Genomic DNA, 21,691 nt, shown 5'->3' on the forward strand with positions numbered 1-21,691 from the left:
ACATAATTCTGGTAAAGGATCACCTTGAGTTTGTAGTGTGTTTTTGGGCTCTAGAAGAGTGTTCATGAGCTGGAGAGACATGCAACTAGACTGGTAAAAGGAAATGTAGAAATTAAACTATGAAGAAAGACGGAGAAGGTTGGGAATGTTTTCTCTGCAGAAATGTTTTACATAATTATCTTTACAAGTACATTAGAGGGCATTATAGCGGAGGATGTTCCACAGTGCACAAGAGCTCACGCCTTTAGACCTGAGGAACAGAAGTTCCAGTTGAAGTTGCGTAGGTGGTGGTCACAGTGAGGGCAGTGACTTTGGGAATATGGAGCGGAACTTATTGACTATTTTCTTCTTTTTTTTTCTCAACCCAGACTAACCCATGGCCTGGGCCTAATCAAGCTGATCCACTACCATAATAGAGATTTATGTAGGATCAGGACCACATCAACCCACCAATGCAGCCGTTATCTGACAGAATTTGCAGTTAGACACACGGGCGATCCTGGGGCTGCTTCTGCCCCCCATTTCTGGCTCCGTGTTTAAAACATTAGTGTTGGAGCAGGGGCAGGATTGCTACCCCTGCATTCTGCACTAGTGGAGCCGAATTTCCAGGTTAAAACCCGTAAATTCGGTTCTTAAAGATACAAGAGGCAGCTTTTTACTGTCCCTGAGGAAAGGTTCTCGCCCTGCCTCATGACCGGAGCAGCCCTGGATAGACAATTGCTCCAGGCATCTTAAGGGTCAAGTCATCACCTTTATTGGTCCATGTATGGCCAGCTTAATTTTCCTAAAATAAGTGAGAGTGAGCTCACTCCTCCATCTGCAATTTTCAAGAGGCCAAACGTGTCCCTTCCAGGAATAGTTATGGCCCCTGGGGCTGCTCAAGGGATCTTATAGATGCTTCTCTATCACCATTTAATTCCCCAAACTGTTTGTGCAATTGTAATCTGAACAAGGGCCAGTACTATGAATACAAGGGAAGCATCAGAACATTCAGGGAGTGCAACATGGCAGCACCATTGCTCTGGATAATGTTGTCCCAGTGCAAAAACTCTCTGACTGTGAGTATATTGGAGTAAGAGGAAGTTTATTTAAATGTCAGCTCTTGAGACTCAGGATGATAAAAGACTCTGTGCATGTGAAGCTGCAGATTTGGAAAGCGATACAGAGAAGCCCAAGTTACAGGCAGAACCTTTCCCAAATGTTCCCCGGGGTGTAGAAAACTTCAGCATATTCCTGCAGATTTCATATTTCATATCCTTGGGAAACAGCTTGAGTCGCATTTAGCCGGGCCACAGCACTGGCCTTTTATTCATGCTCTGCTGTTTTAAATTATTAGTAGCTCTCGGGACCTCAGGGAGAAATATGCTTTACAGAGTTTCTCTCCCATCTACATGACCACAAACAGAAACAATCATTTTCTGCACGGGACTGGGAGCTGCCATACTGCACTCGCCATAGAACTAACTACAGACTGCAATTTAAACAGCACCCCTAGGGGTTAGGATGATGGTGTATTTTCTTTTATTTCATCTTCAATTTTTTTAGCAACCAATATTTTCCCCTTTTGGGCCCTTTATGTACAATTTGAGACCTCAACGAAGTCTGCGAACAAATGGCCTTTCTCGAACATGTAATAAAATGTCGCAATCGTAAAATATTTAGGGAAACTCCAGAGCAGGTTTAAGCGCTAACCTTTGCTTAGCGATAATGAGTGATGAGTTATATTCGCCAGACAATGATTTTACATTGGGAGCTGCGCTAAACATTCAAAAAAATGCCATTTTAAATAACGCTTGCGATTTTAATAACATTCCCTGTATACAGAGCTGTGTATACACATATATATAAGGGGTTGTTCACCTTTATTTTGACTTTTAGTATGTTATAGAATGTATATTGCCTAATTCTAGGTCTTCATTTTTCCTTTATTATAGTTTTTTGAATTACTTGCCTTCTTATTCGGGTTTCACTGACCCCATTTAAAAACAAATGCTCTGTAAGGCTACAAATGTATTGTTATTGCTGCTCTTTATTCCTCATCTTTCTATTCAGGCCTCTCCTATTCATATTCCAGCCTCTTATTCAAATAAATGCATAGTTGCTAGGGGAATTTGGACCATAGCAACCAGATGGCTGAAATTGCAAACTGGAGAGCTGCTGCATAAAAAGCTAAATCAAAATACAAAGATAATTAAAAATGAAAACCAATTGCAAATTTTCTCGGAATATCACTTACTACATCATACTAAGGGGGTTATTTATCAAAACCCGATTTTATCAAAATTTTTTCTGAAATATAATCCAAATTCGCACAGGTTATTTCCCCTTATTTATCAATACATTTTTCTGAAAAATTTGAGTGTGGGAAAAAACTCGAAACTCCTAAAAATCTACTAAGGGGGTTATTTATCAAAATCCGAATTTATCTGAATTTTTTTATGAAATATACTCCGACTAAATACGCTCGGGTTAATTCCCCTTTTTTATCAATACATTTTCCCCCGAAAAATTTGAGTGTGGGAAAAAACGAAGAAAATGTGAAAATCTTACGAAAATTCGAATCATACAAATTTTCCACCTGAAAACTCACATTTTTTTCAGGTTTTTGCCCGAAAACCATGAAATCTTTGGATTTTTGCATGAAACCCAGCACAGATCAGGATATCTTCGGCACCTCTCCTATTGACTTATATACAACCTTGGCAGGTCTGAGATGCCGGATTTTAGGATTCTGACTAATTCAGTATAAAAAGATCACAAAAAATGTGAGGGTTTTTTTCACTAAAAATTCTGATTCAATTTTTTTGGGGTTTTGGTCATTCGGACTTTAATAAATACTGTACATATTTATAGTTATGCTTTTTATTCCTCATCTTTCTATTCAGGCCTCTCCTATTCATATTCCAGTCTCTTATTCAAATCAATGCATGGTTGCTAGGGGAATTTGGATCCTAGCAACCAGATTGCTGAAATTGCAAACTGGAGAGCCGCTGAATAAAAAGCTAAATCAAAATACACATATAATTAAAAATGAAAACCAATTGCAGATTTTCTCAGAATATCACTTACTACATCATACTAAGGGGATTATTTATCAAAAGCCGAATTTATCTAATTTTTTTTCTGAAATATACTCCGACCAAATATGCACGGGTTATTTCCCCTTATTTATCAATACATTTTTTTCCGAAAAACTGTGGGAAGTGTGAGTGTGGGAAAAAACTCGAAATTGTGAAAATCTTATGAAAATTTGAAATTCAAAATTTTTCAGATTTTCTGCCGATTTTTGCCTGAAAACCACAAAATCTTCTGATGTTTGCACAGATCAGGAAATCTTCTGCACTTCTCCCATTGACTTATATACAACCTCAGCAGGTCTGAGATGCCGGATTTTCGGATTCTTACTAATTCGGTATAATAAATCACAAATTCGTTTTTTCTTCAAGTTTTGGGCATTCAGACTTTAATAAATAACCTCCTAAATGTTCATTTAAAGCTGAACAACCCTGTTAAGATCACAATAGCCTTATATATGCGTTTTATCCCATCAGTACGTTGGGAGCACAAAGCTTTCCTCCTTATCTCCCCCCAGCACTCGCTGACCTCTATTCACTTTCTCCGCTGCACTCGCAATCGTTTTCATTCACTGCATTTGTATCCCGTACAGCAGTGCAGCCAGGCAGATATCCCGCAGCCCCTGTAGCAATGCTGCCTTTGCAGTGGGAACTGTAGCTCTCTGCCTGTAAATCATAACACCTCACTATAGATTGTCAGCTCTTGGGAAGTTATAGCTCAACAACAACTGGAGGGCCACAGTCGTTCCCAGTGGGCTTCTGCATTGTAAAATAAATGCCCTTTGTTTATATAAATAAGATATTTGAAAGGGGATATTTATTGATGTAGAAGTCAGTAACAAGCATGGGAAATGCACAAGGTGCCAAAATCACTGGAATCAGTCCACGATCAACGATCCCCAATCCATTAAACATAAGACAAGGGATTGCACACTACAAAAATAAAAATACTAGGGATGCACCGAATCCACTATTTTGGATTTGGCCGAACCACCGAATCGTTCGCGACAGATTCGGCCGAATACCGAACCGACTCCTAATCCTAATTTGCATATGGGAGTGGGAAGGGGAAAAATTTTTTTACTTCCTTGTTTTGTGACAAAAAGTCACATGATTTCCCTCCCTGCTCCTAATTGGCTTATGCAAATTAGATTCGGATTTGGTTCGGCCGGGCAGAAGGATTCGCTCAAATCCTGCTGGGAAAGGCTGAATCCTGAAATGAATCCTGGATTCAGTGCATCCCTAAAAAAATATAAATGTCTTTGTTAGTGATTGGCGAATTTTGTCCCGTTTTGCTTCGCCGAAAAATTCGTGAATGCCCTGTGAAATTTCCAAAACTACGGAAAAATTTGTGAACCACGAATTCTGACACTAGTTTCAATTTTAACGCCGGCGTTAAAGTCAATGGGCGTCAGAATAATGTTGACGCACAACGGTTTTGACACAAGTGACTTTTCCTTCGCGCATCCGAAATTTTTTGACACTGGCGAATCTTCACCGTTGAATTTTCGAGAATTTATTCGGCTGCGGTGAAACGAGGAAATTCACTGCGAATTCGCACCCGCCAAATTTATTCGCCCATCACTAGTCTTTATTAAATAATCATATCATAAAGAAGCCCAACGCATTTCAACCACAAAAGGTGATCTTCATCAGAGGTAAAATGTAAAGAAGGTGGATGGAGAAGTCCTTTCCAACTGCTCTTCTTCATAAATCTACATTTTTGAGTTTCTTAACATGCGTCAGAGAATCCATTCCGCACCTGTCCAGATATCGCCTGTGTTTAGAAGGACAGCCCAGGTGAAAAGTGCCTAAACACCTTAGTGGCCCCCAACAACAATTTCCAAATTAGGAAATCCAAGACCGGACATTGAAGAGAATGATATGGCGATCAGCCAATCGCTGATCGCATGTCATCAGTCCCACCCCCTACATCACCTGCCCTGCCCCCGACCTAATTCAGCCCACCCCCCAACATCACCGGCCCGCCCCCTGCCTGTTTTCCCCAAACAAAAATGGTGGCAACGCTACTAACAGTCGCAATGTAACCACAACCTCTGCTGGAGGTTTGAATCAGTGGAAAAATGACCGACTGGGAGATTTGTCACCCGCCATAAAAATGAGCGACTGCAGGTGACAAATCTCCCGAAAATGCCTCCATCGGAAATCGCCGGCGTTCAAACCGACGTACCTTGATTTGGTGATATGTAGCTTTTTTACTGCCGATGATTTCAGTTATTTCCAATAGAGAGGCAGTTTCGGGAAATTTGTCGTCCGCAGTCGCGCAACAATAATTGCGAGCGACAAATCTCCCCGTTGGCCACTGCTCTAAAGGGACAATAACGGCGGTTTAAAATGGCGGTTTTGCAAATGTTTAGCCCTGCTCACAATGTAAAATCATCAGTGGGCGAATATTACATTTCTAAGCAAAGGTTCGTTTTACCGCCTGCTCTGACGTTTCGTTAACTATTTTGTCGCTTTGTGATTGTGAAATTTTATCACACACACTGCGTATCCCTGTGAGGAAGTCGTTCAGCTCTGTAAATGGTCTTAAAGGAGAAAAACATCGTCACTGACATTCACTGTTGTCTCATTCAAACATTTTCTATACAAATGGAACATATTACAAATACTTTATTATTTCCCATATCTGCACAATACAGATTAAAGGGACATTTTCCAGAACCCAACCCCCAGTTTATTTACACAGGGTGGGGCAAATCATTGTGCAGAATATACAGATCTGAGCTCTGTGTCTGATTGCTGGAAACCATTTAGATAATCATGTCCAACGCCAGTCACTTGTCTTCTCTTTTTATTATCAAGACAAGAAATTGGAACAAAGCTGCGGCGGCGGCAGATCTCTTAAAGTGATATCGACACTCAACACAAATCACATTAGGATACGTGTGTGTGGGGAGGGGGGGCATGAAGCAGAAACACTGCATAAATACATCCTTGCACAGAAGCAAAACTGTCACTATAGGCACCATCTCTCCCTACTATACCTGCTATCCCACAGTCACACTCCCTTCCCAGAGACTATTATCCACTGTTACTATAGACACCATCTCTCCCTACTATACCTGCTATCCCACAGTCACACTCCCTTCCCAGAGACTATTATCCACTGTTACTATAGGCACCATCTCTCCCTACTATACCTGCTATCCCACAGTCACACTCCCTTCCCAGAGACTATTATCCACTGTTACTATAGACACCATCTCTCCCTACTATACCTGCTATCCCACAGTCACACTCCCTTCCCAGAGACTATTATCCACTGTTACTATAGGCACCATCTCTCCCTACTATACCTGCTATCCCACAGTCACACTCCCTTCCCAGAGACTATTATCCCACTGTTACTATAGGCACCATCTCTCCCTACTATACCTGCTATCCCACAGTCACACTCCCTTCCCAGAGACTATTATCCACTGTTACTATAGGCACCATCTCTCCCTACTATACCTGCTATCCCACAGTCACACTCCCTTCCCAGAGACTATTATCCCACTGTTACTATAGGCACCATCTCTCCCTACTATACCTGCTATCCCACAGTCACACTCCCTTCCCAGAGACTATTATCCACTGTTACTATAGGCACCATCTCTCCCTACTATACCTGCTATCCCACAGTCACACTCCCTTCCCAGAGACTATTATCCACTGTTACTATAGGCACCAACTCTCCCTACTATACCTGCTATCCCACAGTCTCACTCCCTTCCCAGAGACTATTATCCACTTTTACTATAGACACCATCTCTCCCTACTATACCTGTTATCCCACAGTCACACTCCCTTCCCAGAGACTATTATCCCACTGTTACTATAGACACCATCTCTCCCTACTATACCTGCTATCCCACAGTCACACTCCCATCCCAGAGACTATTATCCCACTGTTACTATAGGCACCATCTCTCCCTACTATACCTGCTATCCCACAGTCACACTCCCTTCCCAGAGACTATTATCCACTGTTACTATAGGCACCAACTCTCCCTACTATACCTGCTATCCCACAGTCTCACTCCCTTCCCAGAGACTATTATCCACTGTTACTATAGGCACCATCTCTCCCTACTATACCTGCTATCCCACAGTCACACTCCCTTCCCAGAGACTATTATCCACTGTTACTATAGACACCATCTCTCCCTACTATACCTGTTATCCCACAGTCACACTCCCTTCCCAGAGACTATTATCCCACTGTTACTATAGACACCATCTCTCCCTACTATACCTGCTATCCCACAGTCACACTCCCTTCCCAGAGACTATTATCCACTGTTACTATAGGCACCATCTCTCCCTACTATACCTGCTATCCCACAGTCACACTCCCTTCCCAGAGACTATTATCCACTGTTACTATAGGCACCATCTCTCCCTACTATACCTGCTATCCCACAGTCACACTCCCTTCCCAGAGACTATTATCCCACTGTTACTATAGACACCATCTCTCCCTACTATACCTGCTATCCCACAGTCACACTCCCTTCCCAGAGACTATTATCCACTGTTACTATAGGCACCATCTCTCCCTACTATACCTGCTATCCCACAGTCACACTCCCTTCCCAGAGACTATTATCCACTGTTACTATAGACACCATCTCTCCCTACTATACCTGCTATCCCACAGTCACACTCCCTTCCCAGAGACTATTATCCCACTGTTACTATAGACACCATCTCTCCCTACTATACCTGCTATTCCACAGTCACACTCCCTTCCCAGAGACTATTATCCACTGTTACTATAGACACCATCTCTCCCTACTATACCTGCTATCCCACAGTCACACTCCCTTCCTAGAGACTATTATCCCACTGTTACTATAGACACCATCTCTCCCTACTATACCTGTAATCCCACAGTCACACTCCCTTCCCAGAGACTATTATCTCACTGTTACTATAGACATCATCTCTCCCTACTATACCTGCTATCCCACAGTCACACTCCCTTCCCAGAGACTATTATCCACTGTTACTATAGACACCATCTCTCCCTACTATACCTGCTATCCCACAGTCACACTCCCTTCCCAGAGACTATTATCCACTGTTACTATAGACACCATCTCTCCCTACTATACCTGCTATCCCACAGTCACACTCCCTTCCCAGAGACTATTATCCCACTGTTACTATAGACACCATTTCTCCCTACTATACCTGCTATCCCACAGTTACACTCCCTTCCCAGAGAATATTATCCCACTGTTACTATAGACACCATCTCTCCCTACTATACCTGCTATCCCACAGTCACACTCCCTTCCCAGAGACTATTATCCACTGTTACTATAGGCACCATCTCTCCCTACTATACCTGCTATCCCACAGTCACACTCCCTTCCCAGAGACTATTATCCACTGTTACTATAGGCACCATCTCTCCCTACTATACCTGCTATCCCACAGTCACACTCCCTTCCCAGAGACTATTATCCACTGTTACTATAGACACCATCTCTCCCTACTATACCTGCTATCCCACAGTCACACTCCCTTCCCAGAGACTATTATCCACTGTTACTATAGGCACCATCTCTCCCTACTATACCTGCTATCCCACAGTCACACTCCCTTCCCAGAGACTATTATCCACTGTTACTATAGGCACCATCTCTCCCTACTATACCTGCTATCCCACAGTCACACTCCCTTCCCAGAGACTATTATCCACTGTTACTATAGACACCATCTCTCCCTACTATACCTGCTATCCCACAGTCACACTCCCTTCCTAGAGACTATTATCCCACTGTTACTATAGACACCATCTCTCCCTACTATACCTGTAATCCCACAGTCACACTCCCTTCCCAGAGACTATTATCTCACTGTTACTATAGACATCATCTCTCCCTACTATACCTGCTATCCCACAGTCACACTCCCTTCCCAGAGACTATTATCCACTGTTACTATAGACACCATCTCTCCCTACTATACCTGCTATCCCACAGTCACACTCCCTTCCCAGAGACTATTATCCACTGTTACTATAGGCACCATCTCTCCCTACTATACCTGTTATCCCACAGTCACACTCCCTTCCCAGAGACTATTATCCACTGTTACTATAGACACATCTCTCCCTACTATACCTGCTATCCCACAGTCACACTCCCTTCCCAGAGACTATTATCCCACTGTTACTATAGGCACCATCTCTCCCTACTATACCTGCTATCCCACAGTCACACTCCCTTCCCAGAGACTATTATCCACTGTTACTATAGGCACCATCTCTCCCTACTATACCTGCTATCCCACAGTCACACTCCCTTCCCAGAGACTATTATCCACTGTTACTATAGGCACCATCTCTCCCTACTATACCTGTTATCCCACAGTCACACTCCCTTCCCAGAGATTATTATCCACTGTTACTATAGACACATCTCTCCCTACTATACCTGCTATCCCACAGTCACACTCCCTTCCCAGAGACTATTATCCCACTGTTACTATAGGCACCATCTCTCCCTACTATACCTGCTATCCCACAGTCACACTCCCTTCCCAGAGACTATTATCCACTGTTACTATAGGCACCATCTCTCCCTACTATACCTGCTATCCTACAGTCACACTCCCTTCCCAGAGAAGGGACAATCCCCCTAGTTGAATTATTGAAAGTCCATTTGATCACTATTCCTTCTGGTTTAATTTATGTTAAGATTTCATGTAATTACATGACAAAGTGACAAGGAAGGAACAGTAAAACAAGATATAAACGACCTCCTTTTCTCATTAGAGAGCTGCAGTTTAGCTGGCAGAATGGAGAGGAATTGGGAAACTGGACCGGGATCTTTAATTTCACGGATGACGGAGCAGTGAAGACGGGGAGTGACGCAGACAGCAGGTACAGACACACAGGCCCTGTATCATGGACTCGCTACTCTCATAGTCAGTGCAGAGTATTGTGAGCTCAGGGAATATTCAGTTACAGAAAGAAAAAGCAAATCCAATGGCTAAACACAATGACTGTAATTGGGCATTTCATTTGAAGACATGAATTGATTGATATGAGCAGGAACAGTTTAGTAATCTCATGCTAGGGAATAGCTTTATTTCCATATATGACTAATTTAGATCATTTAGATGTTTATGATAAATGAGGACACTGTTGCTGAAGAACGAGAATGTTCCCGTCTAGACAATCAACATGGCATCTCCCACTCATACATATCAATGCAAATAAGCTCGGTTTTGTTATTGAGAACTATCTAAAAACAAAATATAAAAATTGCTTATGAATGGGACATCGGTAACATTTACCGGATGATTGGAGGGTATGGGCACAGCAGAGACATAGTGATTTACTCTCTGAACACTTTATTAATACTGTACTGTCAGAGTGGCTACTGAATGTTTGCTGTAGGATTATATCTATTAATAGTTTAATTAAATGGTACAATTATGCCTTTTGTTGGAATTCTGGACCCCAGTGATTTGATATTCTTTTATACAGATAACTAGAATCTCAGCTGCCATAAAGCAGGACAGGACTGCTGCTTACAATAGGGATCAGATAGGATCTGTGCAGCCACTGGGACAGAATGCTCTGTTATACAGATAGCTAGAATCTCAGCTGCCATAAAGCAGGGCAGGACTGCTGCTTACAATGGGGATCAGATAGGATCTGTGCAGCCACTGGGGCAGAATGCTCTGTTATACAGATAGCTAGAATCTCAGGTGCCATAAAGCAGGACAGGACTGCTGCTTACAATGGGGATCAGGTAGGATCTGTGCAGCCACTGGGACAGAATGTTCTGTTATACAGATAGCTAGAATCTCAGCTGCCATAAAGCAGGACAGGACTGCTGCTTACAATGGGGATCAGATAGGATCTGTGCAGCCACTGGGACAGAATGTTCTGTTATACAGATAGCTAGAATCTCAGCTGCCATAAAGCAGGACAGGACTGCTGCTTACAATGGGGATCAGATAGGATCTGTGCAGCTACTGGGACAGAATGTTCTGTTATACAGATAGCTAGAATCTCAGCTGCCATAAAGCAGGACAGGACTGCTGCTTACAATGGGGATCAGATAGGATCTGTGCAGCCACTGGGACAGAATGCTCTGTTATACAGATAGCTAGAATCTCAGGTGCCATAAAGCAGGACAGGACTGCTGCTTACAATGGGGATCAGGTAGGATCTGTGCAGCCACTGGGACAGAATGTTCTGTTATACAGATAGCTAGAATCTCAGCTGCCATAAAGCAGGACAGGACTGCTGCTTACAGTGGGGATCAGATAGGATCTGTGCAGCCACTGGGGCAGAATGCTCTGTTATACAGATAGCTAGAATCTCAGGTGCCATAAAGCAGGACAGGACTGCTGCTTACAATGGGGATCAGGTAGGATCTGTGCAGCCACTGGGACAGAATGTTCTGTTATACAGATAGCTAGAATCTCAGCTGCCATAAAGCAGGACAGGACTGCTGCTTACAATGGGGATCAGATAGGATCTGTGCAGCTACTGGGACAGAATGTTCTGTTATACAGATAGCTAGAATCTCAGCTGCCATAAAGCAGGACAGGACTGCTGCTTACAATGGGGATCAGATAGGATCTGTGCAGCCACTGGGACAGAATGCTCTGTTATACAGATAGCTAGAATCTCAGCTGCCATAAAGCAGGACAGGACTGCTGCTTACAATGGGGATCAGATAGGATCTGTGCAGCCACTGGGACAGAATGTTCTGTTATACAGATAGCTAGAATCTCAGCTGCCATAAAGCAGGACAGGACTGCTGCTTACAATGGGGATCAGATAGGATCTGTGCAGCTACTGGGACAGAATGTTCTGTTATACAGATAGCTAGAATCTCAGCTGCCATAAAGCAGGACAGGACTGCTGCTTACAATGGGGATCAGATAGGATCTGTGCAGCCACTGGGACAGAATGCTCTGTTATACAGATAGCTAGAATCTCAGCTGCCATAAAGCAGGACAGGACTGCTGCTTACAATGGGGATCAGATAGGAATTTTTTATTTTGTAAAAACTTATCAATTTACAATAATCATCAGCTCAGCTAAATCAAAACTGATTTTAAACTATTAACCACCAATAAGCAAAATATAGTCCATGAATCTTTGGCTTGGCTCAGCAGTATCTCCCACCACCAAACCCTCTTGGAGTCCTTCCTCTGTCCATAATTCCCAAAACAAACTTGGCAAAGTCTTTCCCTTTGTCCATGAAAAAGGTTTTCCTCCCTCCCCAACCACCACCTTCACCACCACAAACCCGGCCACAAAGTCCAAAGTTTGTCTTTCTATTAGTGGGCCATCACACCACCCTTCCCACATACACCCCCCAACTCAGGACATATATATTGCTGAGCCAAAGAGCTTGCAGAACTTTTCCACTGAAAAGCATGAGCTGGTGTTATCACATTGTCTGTTTGAAAGAGAAACATGTCAGACATCACAGGCATTAGTAACATAAATACATCAGTATAAGTCACAGTTTCACACCTCTCCATTTGGATGCATTCAGACAGCTTTGCTTAACCTCTCTTTCCCTCAAGAAACCCAAATCAGCCACCACAGACTTCACTATTTGGTCTATAACAACATTCTCATGGCTAATGGACCTTCTGCAGCGGAACTGCCATAGGTGGTACCTCATCACCGATATTATTAGATACACTGTCCCTCTATCCAGGGGATGTGGGACAGACAGAACACCATAGGGCCGTATCAGCATAGGACAGGTGTTTGATGTGGGGCACGTTGAGAGCCTCTGCCAGCCGATGTTTTAAAACTTTTGTCACAGGACAATCCACAAGAAAATGTTCTAGGGTCTCATTGGTGGAACAGCCCCATGGGCACTCCCTCTCTGTGATGTTCAAAAGCTCACATTGCCTCGGACAAAAAGTCTTCCCTGAAGAGCCAGCCAGTTCAGATCAAAATACTTTGGGGGCACCCTTCTGTCATTGAGCCACCGCAGGCTCTGAGAAAGGACATCCCCCACACAGTCCTTCAAGGCCATGGGGACAACAAAGTAGCTCAATAGGATCCTCTGATAAATTTGTCTCCTTGTAACAGAACTCAGTTCCCCAATTCTAATGTCCCACTTTCTCAAAAGTTTTAGCCCGAGTCGAATATGCAGTGGGAGACAATTCCCGCGCACTCGGACCTGCTTCACACTATCGCCAAGCAGCCAATCTCCTACCAGAGGCAATGCCCAATTCTTGATGCAACATTCCCACAGGGAATCAGTTCTTTGGCCCAGGCTCCCAAAGTTAAACTTCAAAAAAATGGATCCAAAGAAGCCACTGGACATAACATGCCCAACCCTCCCTCTTTCCTCTGCAGGTAAGTAATGCCCCTTTTTACAGGATTCAGCCTGTTCCCCCAGATTAACTGGAAGAACAGGCTTTGGATCCGAGCATAGAGAGCTTCTGGCAGCGGATACACGTAGGAAACAAACAAAAAGATAGGGACCAGGTAAGTCTTCACGAGCTTCACCCTTTCTCTGTAGGACAGCTTCCATCCCTTCCATCGCTGTACCTTTGCATTTCCGGCATCCAACTTTTCTTCCCAGTTTTGCCTACCATCATCTCCCTTCCCAATTTGATTCCCAAAATCTAATCTGAGTTTGGGCTGTTGAAAATTCCTGGAGTGGAAAAGCCGGCTCCTCGTCTAATGACCAAAAAGCTTGAGACTTATCCATGTTGACCAGAGACCCGGAGGCCTCTGAGTAACTTCTGATTTTCTCGGACAGCACTCTCGCATCTTCCGGACAAGAGACTGCTACCGTGACATCATCCGCATAGGCTACCGACCTGAGGGGCTGGCTACGGGGAACAGAGAGACCCTTAATTCCACTCACCTGCAAACGCCTTAGAAAAGGATCGATCGCAAAAACATACAGCAGAGGGCTTAAGGGACACCCCTGTCTTACCCCGGCCCCAACCTCAAAGTTTTCACCGCGCCACCCATTGATAAGTGGAAAGCTTACTGCCCCTTTGTACAAAGCTGAGAGCCATCTAATGAATGTTCCCGGGATGCCATACTTTGCCAAAACGGCCCACAGATACTCATGATCCACTCGATCAAAGGCCTTAGCCTGGTCCAGAGTTAGAAAGTAACACCCAGTATTTTGGACTTTGCATTGCTCCAAGGCTTCCCTAATAGTAAGGATCGCCCCAAAGATGCTCCGCCCTTTCACCGTGCAGAACTGGACAGGAGATAATAAAGTGCCTGAAAATGAACTCAATCTAGTAAAAAGTATCCGTGCGAGAAGCTTCCTATCAGTGTTGAGAAGGGCAATTGGCCTCCAATTCTCAACATGCTTTGGATCCTTACCTTTTGACAGCAGGATCAAGGAAGATTCTCTCATAGAGGGGGGTAAGATACCCCCTTCCAGGCAGTCTCTAAAAACCTCTACGAGAACCGGAGCCAGCTGATCTTTAAACTTCTTATAAAATTCGGCTGTAAGGCCGTCTGGTCCTGGAGCCTTCTTTTTGGCGAGGCAATCGATGGCAGCTTTGACTTCATCCTCCATGATCTCAGCTGTCAAAGGCTCAAAGTCCAAATTAGTTACATCTGGCCCTGGGGTTGCCTCCAGGAAGGATGAAGTCCTCCCCTTATCCAAAGCCTTAGCCCGGAACAGAGAACCGTAGAAGTCTTTCACTATCCCAAGGATGCCCTCCCTTGATGTTTGTAACTCACCCTTGGGATTGATCAGACTGGTGACAAGTTTTCGCCCAACATTCTCTTTGCAGTTTAAAAAGGGGTCCGGTGAGTGAAAACTCCCATAATCCCTTTCCTGCACAAGAGATTTGTACCGGCTGTACTGACATTCTCTGATCTGGGCCTTCAGCTGGGCAATTTTTGACCCCTCCACCCCATCCGAAATAGAGGACTCCAACTTCTTTAAAAGAGTCAGGTACTTCTTATACCTATTTCCCTCCCTACGTACAGATAGCTTACGGAAGAAGGTCCGGAATGAGAATTTGGCATCCTCCCACCATGATGACACAGAGTTGTAAAAATCGACTCTATCGAGCTGGTGGCAAAGAAGAGCCTCAAAAGACTGTTGAACTGACTCACCCTCCAGGGAATCCACACTCAGCCGCCACAGACCCTTACCCTTCACTGGAATAGATGAGGATCCCACTGTGAAAGAGAGTGTCAAGTGATCAGAGTACTCGACCCCAACTTCCTTCACATTAGTGAACTCCTCACCAGCCCTGACAAAAGCCATATCTAGACGGCTGCTTCTTTCTGCACATCTATAGGTATGTGACGCCTTCCGGCCACCCCAGGTTGCAACATCAACCAGACCAGCCTGCTGAATAAGCATGTTTAAATAATAACTTTCTGATTTTCTCATTTTACCAGAACGATCTCCTGGTCCAAGGACCTGGTTGAAATCACCAGCCAGGATGACTGGAAGGGAAGTGTGCAGAAAAGGTCTCACTTCAACTAGCAGGGCCCTCCTGGCTGCCATAGACTGTGGCCCATAGATGTTTATAAGACGGAAACGACTTCCACTTATCGTGACATCCAGTAGCAAACAACGGCCCACCTGGATCTCAAGCAAACGGTGTACTGTAATATTGAGGCCACCCCGAAACAGTATTGCTACTCCCCCACATGGTTCCTCTGCTATAGACCAGAAGGAAGGCCCATGTCGCCAATCAGCTTTTGCCTTTCTAAGATCTGCCTGGGTAGTGAGTCGGGTTTCCTGAAGGAAAAAACCTCAGCATCTGAGTTTGCTAAACTTTCGAATGCCATGAATCTTGTACGAGGCAATCTCACACTGCAAACATTAGAGGTCAAGAATCTTATTGTAGGCTGCCCCATCATGAATGCTTGTGAGGATGTTTTTTCTTACCCAAACCTACAGCCTCCTCCCCATATCGCTTGACTTGAGGACCACAGCGAGATCTCATTCCATCCTCAAGACAAACACTCTCTCCGTCCTGATCACTGGAATGTTTTGCACCTACACCTTTCTTCCTGACAGTCTGGTCACTCCCTTCCCTTCCTCTTTTTTTAAAGGGAGTTGGATTTCCATTTCTTCTGTATTTTCCTGTTCTAGTTCGCTCTCTTCTTCTCTCTCTATTTTCTCTAGTTCCTCCTGCTCCTCTCTTTCAGTTCTGTCTCCCCAGGTCTCAGACTCCTTCTCCAAAACCACAAATTTGTTTTTGGTGGTAATTAAGAATGATGTAGCAGAACCTTCCCCTGGGTCTAACAAGTCAGCCTGCATTTTGGTTTTATTTTTTGTGTTGACTGTCTGCCAGCCATTCTCATCCTTTTTACCTTCCTTGTTGGTATTGCTCCTCACTGCTTTCTCCCTTATCTCTCTGACTGGTTTTGGGTTCTCCTTTCTGTCTGGTTTTGGGTTCTCCTTTCTGTCTGGTTTTGGGTTCTCCTTTCTGCTTGTTCTTACTGCTTTCCCACTTATCTCTCTGACTGGTTTTGGGTTCTCCTTTCTGTCTGGTTTTGGGTTCTCCTTTCTGTTTGTTCTCACTGTTTTCTCCACAGGTTTCTTTGGAACAGTACTACTCTGTGAGTCCCTCACTTCTGTTTCACTTTCCTCACTGGTCTCTCTTTCTGGTGTTACAAAATCCTTCCTCATCTCCTTGTCAATCTCTGGGAAAAGGGTGACTATATTATGGTAGGCCTCAGGGCAACTCCTATGCACGTGTCCCATTCGATTACAGAGATTGCACCTGACATTTACACATGCATCTGCAACATGACCAATTGCATTACAGAGGGCGCACCTCAGGACTGCACATGACCTGGCCAAATGGTTACTTGCTCCACATTTATAGCACCTACGGGGCTGCCCAGCATAAAAACAGGTACCTCGTTCTTTCCCAATGAAAAAGGAATTGGGCAGGTGCTGTGGAACGTTACCTGAGATGTTCAACTTAACCTGGGTTTTCCAGACTCCTGCCCAAACCCCATCCTCATCAAAAACCTTAACTAGAGGTGTAAGGACTGTGCATTGCCTGCGCAACCATATGAGAATGTCTTCCTGAGGAATGGCGTCATTCTTTGTTACAATTGTGATGTTTTTTGTCTCAGGCTTTGTCATAGGGATTACCACAAATTGTTCCCAATTTTGGTTACCTGCCCTTTTTTGCATATTATAGATTCGCCAAAAATTTTCAAGTGCTTCCTGAAGCTTAAAAGTGACATCAAAATCGGTTTCAGTTTGTGCTATAACAGCTGATAAATCCCCAGGCCTGAAACCCATACTATCCAGTATGACTGTTCTTACAAGAAACCTTCTAGATGGAACTTGTTCTTTCTCTCCATCCCATTTAATTTTTACCCAATGTTTCCTCTTAAAGGGTTGGTTATCATGGGACACGTCTGGGGTTGCAAAGAGCCTTCGCTTTCCCCAAAAACTGTTTGCAGTTTCATCCACCCCTCCTACCTGAATAGATTCTACCTCCACTCTCTGCTGTACCTGATCTGACTGACTCTCTATATGACCAACTTGCTCCACCTCTACCCCTGCCTCCTGAGTCACAGACTCTTCCGCTGCATTCTCTTGTTCAGGCTGCACAACCGCACTCTCTCTCACTTCTGTTTGCTCAGCCGCACTCTCTCTCACTTCTGCCTCTTCAGCTTGACTCTCTCTCACTTCCATCTGCTCACACTCATTCCCATCTGTGACAGGTGCCACACTCTCAGCCACACTCTCAGCCACACTCTCAGCCACACTCTCAGCCACACTCTCAGCCACTTCATTCTGAACACACAAAAGAGATTCTTGAGCCGCCACTTCCATTTTGTCTTCAGATTCTGGGCCACTCTCAGCTGCTTTATGGGAGACCTTTTTGCCCTCTGTTTGGTTCCGGCGCCGGACACTTGGATCTTCTGTTGGTCTCACTGCTGCTTTAGGCAACTCTGGAAAGTCCTGATCAGATGAGATTTCATAGGCGGCTTGAGACGAATCCTCATACCGTAGCTTAGGTCTTGTGCTGGTTTGTGGCAGATTCACCTTGAAGCTTTTCTGTTCTTTTTTCTTCTTTTCTTGCTCCTGAATCTCCTTCTCATCAAAAGTCATGTTCTGCCAATTGACTCTGTCACTGCGTCGTTGCTGCTGCCGCCGGGGAGGCAATGGTTTTGCAAACTCTGGTTCACTTTCAGAAGTGGCCGGACTGTTGGAGGTACTGGATCGGGTCTGGCGCCGCCCAGTAGCAGGATGTGGATACGCTGCTTTATAACCAGAACGCATTGACTCAAACCTTTGCTTGTTCTGATAGATTTCTTTCCACGGCCCGACTTTCCCATACAGTTGGTTTATTCGCTGGTCAATGCTGCTCATTTCATCAAACAAACTGTCTTTCTTTCTCCTGTGAAGCTCAGTTTCCTTCCCATCAGAAAAGGATACGAGGTTATTCAGACACTTTATGGATATCTGCAGTTTTTTCTTTTCATTTTGTAATGTTTGCAGCTCCTTTAAGGCTTCTGCAACCTCCTCTGCAGTGATTGGCTCGTCTTTGCCTTTAATCTTGCCTTTGCATGGAATGGCTCCTTTGCTTGGCTTTGCCACTGTTGCTTTAAATGTTGGCTCCTCCCCCTTCTTCCTCACAAGCTGTTCCTCCTGCACATTCTCTCCCCCTGGTGATTGAGCTGTAACATTGGCTGCACCTGCACAGGTGAGAGGCTCAGTTTGACTGACAGGAGCCTTTGTGATGTCATTGCCGACGCCCCCAACTCCTTGTGCAGTGTTTGCCGGCGCCATCTTGGATTCCCCATGCTGAGACTGCAGGTCTGCTGCAACTGTCAGTTCACTTGGCTTCCCAGACTCTCCCAGCTCCACAACACAGACACCTCCCTCCCCAGGGGCCACAGACTCCAACTCCATGTGCATCACAGGGTCTGACAGGGGGGGATCACTGTGTGTTTGGGGTGCAATAAACTTGTGCATTTTATCAGCAGGTTTGTCAGATGTTTCTTTCTTTTGCAGGGTTTTACTTTCAGTGTCAGTGCATTTACTTAACTCACTCACTGCTGTAACCTGCAGCTGCTGCTGTTTATTCTCTGCACACACAGGGTCACATTCAGGCTTTTGCTCTTTCTTCTTACCTTGTTTCCCTGGGGGTAATGCAGGATTCAGCTTGGATTCTTCCTGGGGGGGTTTCTCAGTGGGAGCCCCACGCCGGCTTCCAACTTCCTGGGCCCGAGCCACTTGTACATTCCTTTGTTTTTGTTTTCTGATCTCAGCCAGACTTTTCTCCATCTCCTCATCACTCTCACTGCTGTTTCTCCTCCTTGATCTCGGGGTTCCCAAAGAAGAGGAGCGTAGCTTTGGCCTTGTATGTTCAGCCGGAAGGCTAGGCCCCAAAGCCTGGGCCTCACTTTGTCTGGTAGCCCGACCAGCCCTAGCAGGGCCTGGGCTTGTTCCGGACATTGCAGAGCTCTCTGACACACGACTGCTTGCAATGTGGATCAGATAGGATCTGTGCAGCCACTGGGGCAGAATGCTCTGTTATACAGATAGCTAGAATCTCAGCTGCCATAAAGCAGGACAGGACTGCTGCTTACAATGGGGATCAGATAGGATCTGTGCAGCCACTGGGACAGAATGTTCTGTTATACAGATAGCTAGAATCTCAGCTGCCATAAAGCAGGACAGGACTGCTGCTTACAATGGGGATCAGGTAGGATCTGTGCAGCCACTGGGACAGAATGTTCTGTTATACAGATAGCTAGAATCTCAGCTGCCATAAAGCAGGATAGGACTGCTGCTTACAATGGGGATCAGATAGGATCTGTGCAGCCACTGGGACAGAATGTTCTGTTATACAGATAGCTAGAATCTCAGCTGCCATAAAGCAGGACAGGACTGTTGCTTACAATGGGGATCAGATAGGATCTGTGCAGCCACTGGGACAGAATGTTCTGTTATACAGATAGCTAGAATCTCAGCTGCCATAAAGCAGGACAGGACTGCTGCTTCCAATGGGGATCAGATAGGATCTGTGCAGCCACTGGGACAGAATGTTCTGTTATACAGATAGCTAGAATCTCAGCTGCCATAAAGCAGGACAGGACTGCTGCTTCCAATGGGGATCAGATAGGATCTGTGCAGCCACTGGGGCAGAATGTTCTGTTATACAGATAGCTAGAATCTCAGCTGCCATAAAGCAGGACAGGACTGCTGCTTACAATGGGGATCAGATAGGATCTGTGCAGCCACTGGGACAGAATGTTCTGTTATACAGATAGCTAGAATCTCAGCTGCCATAAAGCAGGACAGGACTGCTGCTTACAATGGGGATCAGATAGGATCTGTGCAGCCACTGGGACAGAATGTTCTGTTATACAGATAGCTAGAATCTCAGCTGCCATAAAGCAGGACAGGACTGCTGCTTACAATGGGGATCAGATAGGACCTGTGCAGCCACTGGGACAGAATGTTCTGTTATACAGATAGCTAGAATCTCAGCTGCCATAAAGCAGGACAGGACTGCTGCTTACAGTGGGGATCAGATAGGATCTGTGCAGCGCTGGGACAGAATGGGTTAACAATGCCAGTGAAATGGGTTGGTGAGAGCATGTGAATAGGGGGAAGATGGGTATTTGTCTCTCTGTAGTAAATGTTCCTGTTGCAGATCAGAGGGTCACATAGAGGATCTCTCCATTAGTAGAGGCACCATAATGTTTATTCTCAGTCCCCAGAATTCCCAGGGCTGACCTTTACCGACCTTCACTGGCAATGACTCTGCTGCGGCTCCATCTGCGTCTCCCCCATCCCCACAGTCTGACCATATTAATAGACCATCACGTGAGCAGGGATTGTCCCAGTGGCTGCACAGATCCTCTCCGATACATTGTCATATGGGCTAATTAATTCATATCCATAATAACCAATAATAGTGACACGTAATATAAGCTTCATCTGATGGAAATGTGTGTGACTGAGAAGGTAGAAGAGAGGAGCGCAGGGGACACAAAAAGGAAGGGGACAATGTGACTGATCCGTGGGAAAGAAGAGACAGATCAGGTGGTGAAATGATTTGGAGACAAACAGGAAATAATTAACATAACTCAGATGAGCTGCAGTCATAATCGTCATCAGGGCCGCCATTAGAAATCATGGGGCCCCGTACAACAAAATTTTTGGGGCCCCCTGGGCCCCGCCCACACTGACGACCAAGCTCCGCCCCATATCCCGCCCACATCGCAGTTAAAAGACCACACAGACATCAGCGCTAAAAAAGTAACCCCCCCCCCACACAAGTTGTAAAAAGCTATTGATGGTCAGGGCCCCCTTATAAAAAAAATTGGGGCCCCAAAAAAAAAAAAATTTACATTTTTTTTTTTTTTTTTAAAAACATTGGTGGCAGGGGCCCCCTTATAAGTTAAAAAAAACTTGGGGCCCCAACAAAAAAAAATGTAAAAAAAACTAAAAAATAAACAAACATTGGTGGCAGGGGCCCCCTTATAAGTTAAAAACAAATTGGGGCCCCAAAAAAAAATTTGGAAAAAAAAAAATTTTTTTTTGAAAAAAAAAAAAACATTGGCGGCAGGGGCCCCCTTATAAGTTAAAAACAAATTGGGGCCCCAAAAAAAAATTTTTTTGGAAAAA

At 44.7% G+C, this 21,691-nt stretch overlaps 1 protein-coding gene across 2 annotated transcripts in view; it reads left to right on the forward strand.

The window, feature by feature from the left end:
• Positions 1-21,691, forward strand: part of LOC108707349 (alpha-2,8-sialyltransferase 8E) — a 46,726-nt gene that overhangs the window by 11,068 nt on the left and 13,967 nt on the right. The window contains exon 2 of one of the 2 annotated variants that reach the window (XM_041580646.1): positions 9,868-9,975. The exons of the other annotated variant lie outside the window; for it this stretch is intronic. Coding sequence (XP_041436580.1) covers positions 9,868-9,975 — 108 coding nt within the window. The remainder of the gene's footprint in view (positions 1-9,867; positions 9,976-21,691) is intronic. 2 annotated transcript variants of the gene reach the window in all.

The sequence above is a fragment of the Xenopus laevis genome, chromosome 1S (genome assembly GCF_017654675.1).
Source record: "Xenopus laevis strain J_2021 chromosome 1S, Xenopus_laevis_v10.1, whole genome shotgun sequence".
Classification (NCBI taxonomy): Eukaryota; Metazoa; Chordata; class Amphibia; order Anura; family Pipidae; genus Xenopus; species Xenopus laevis.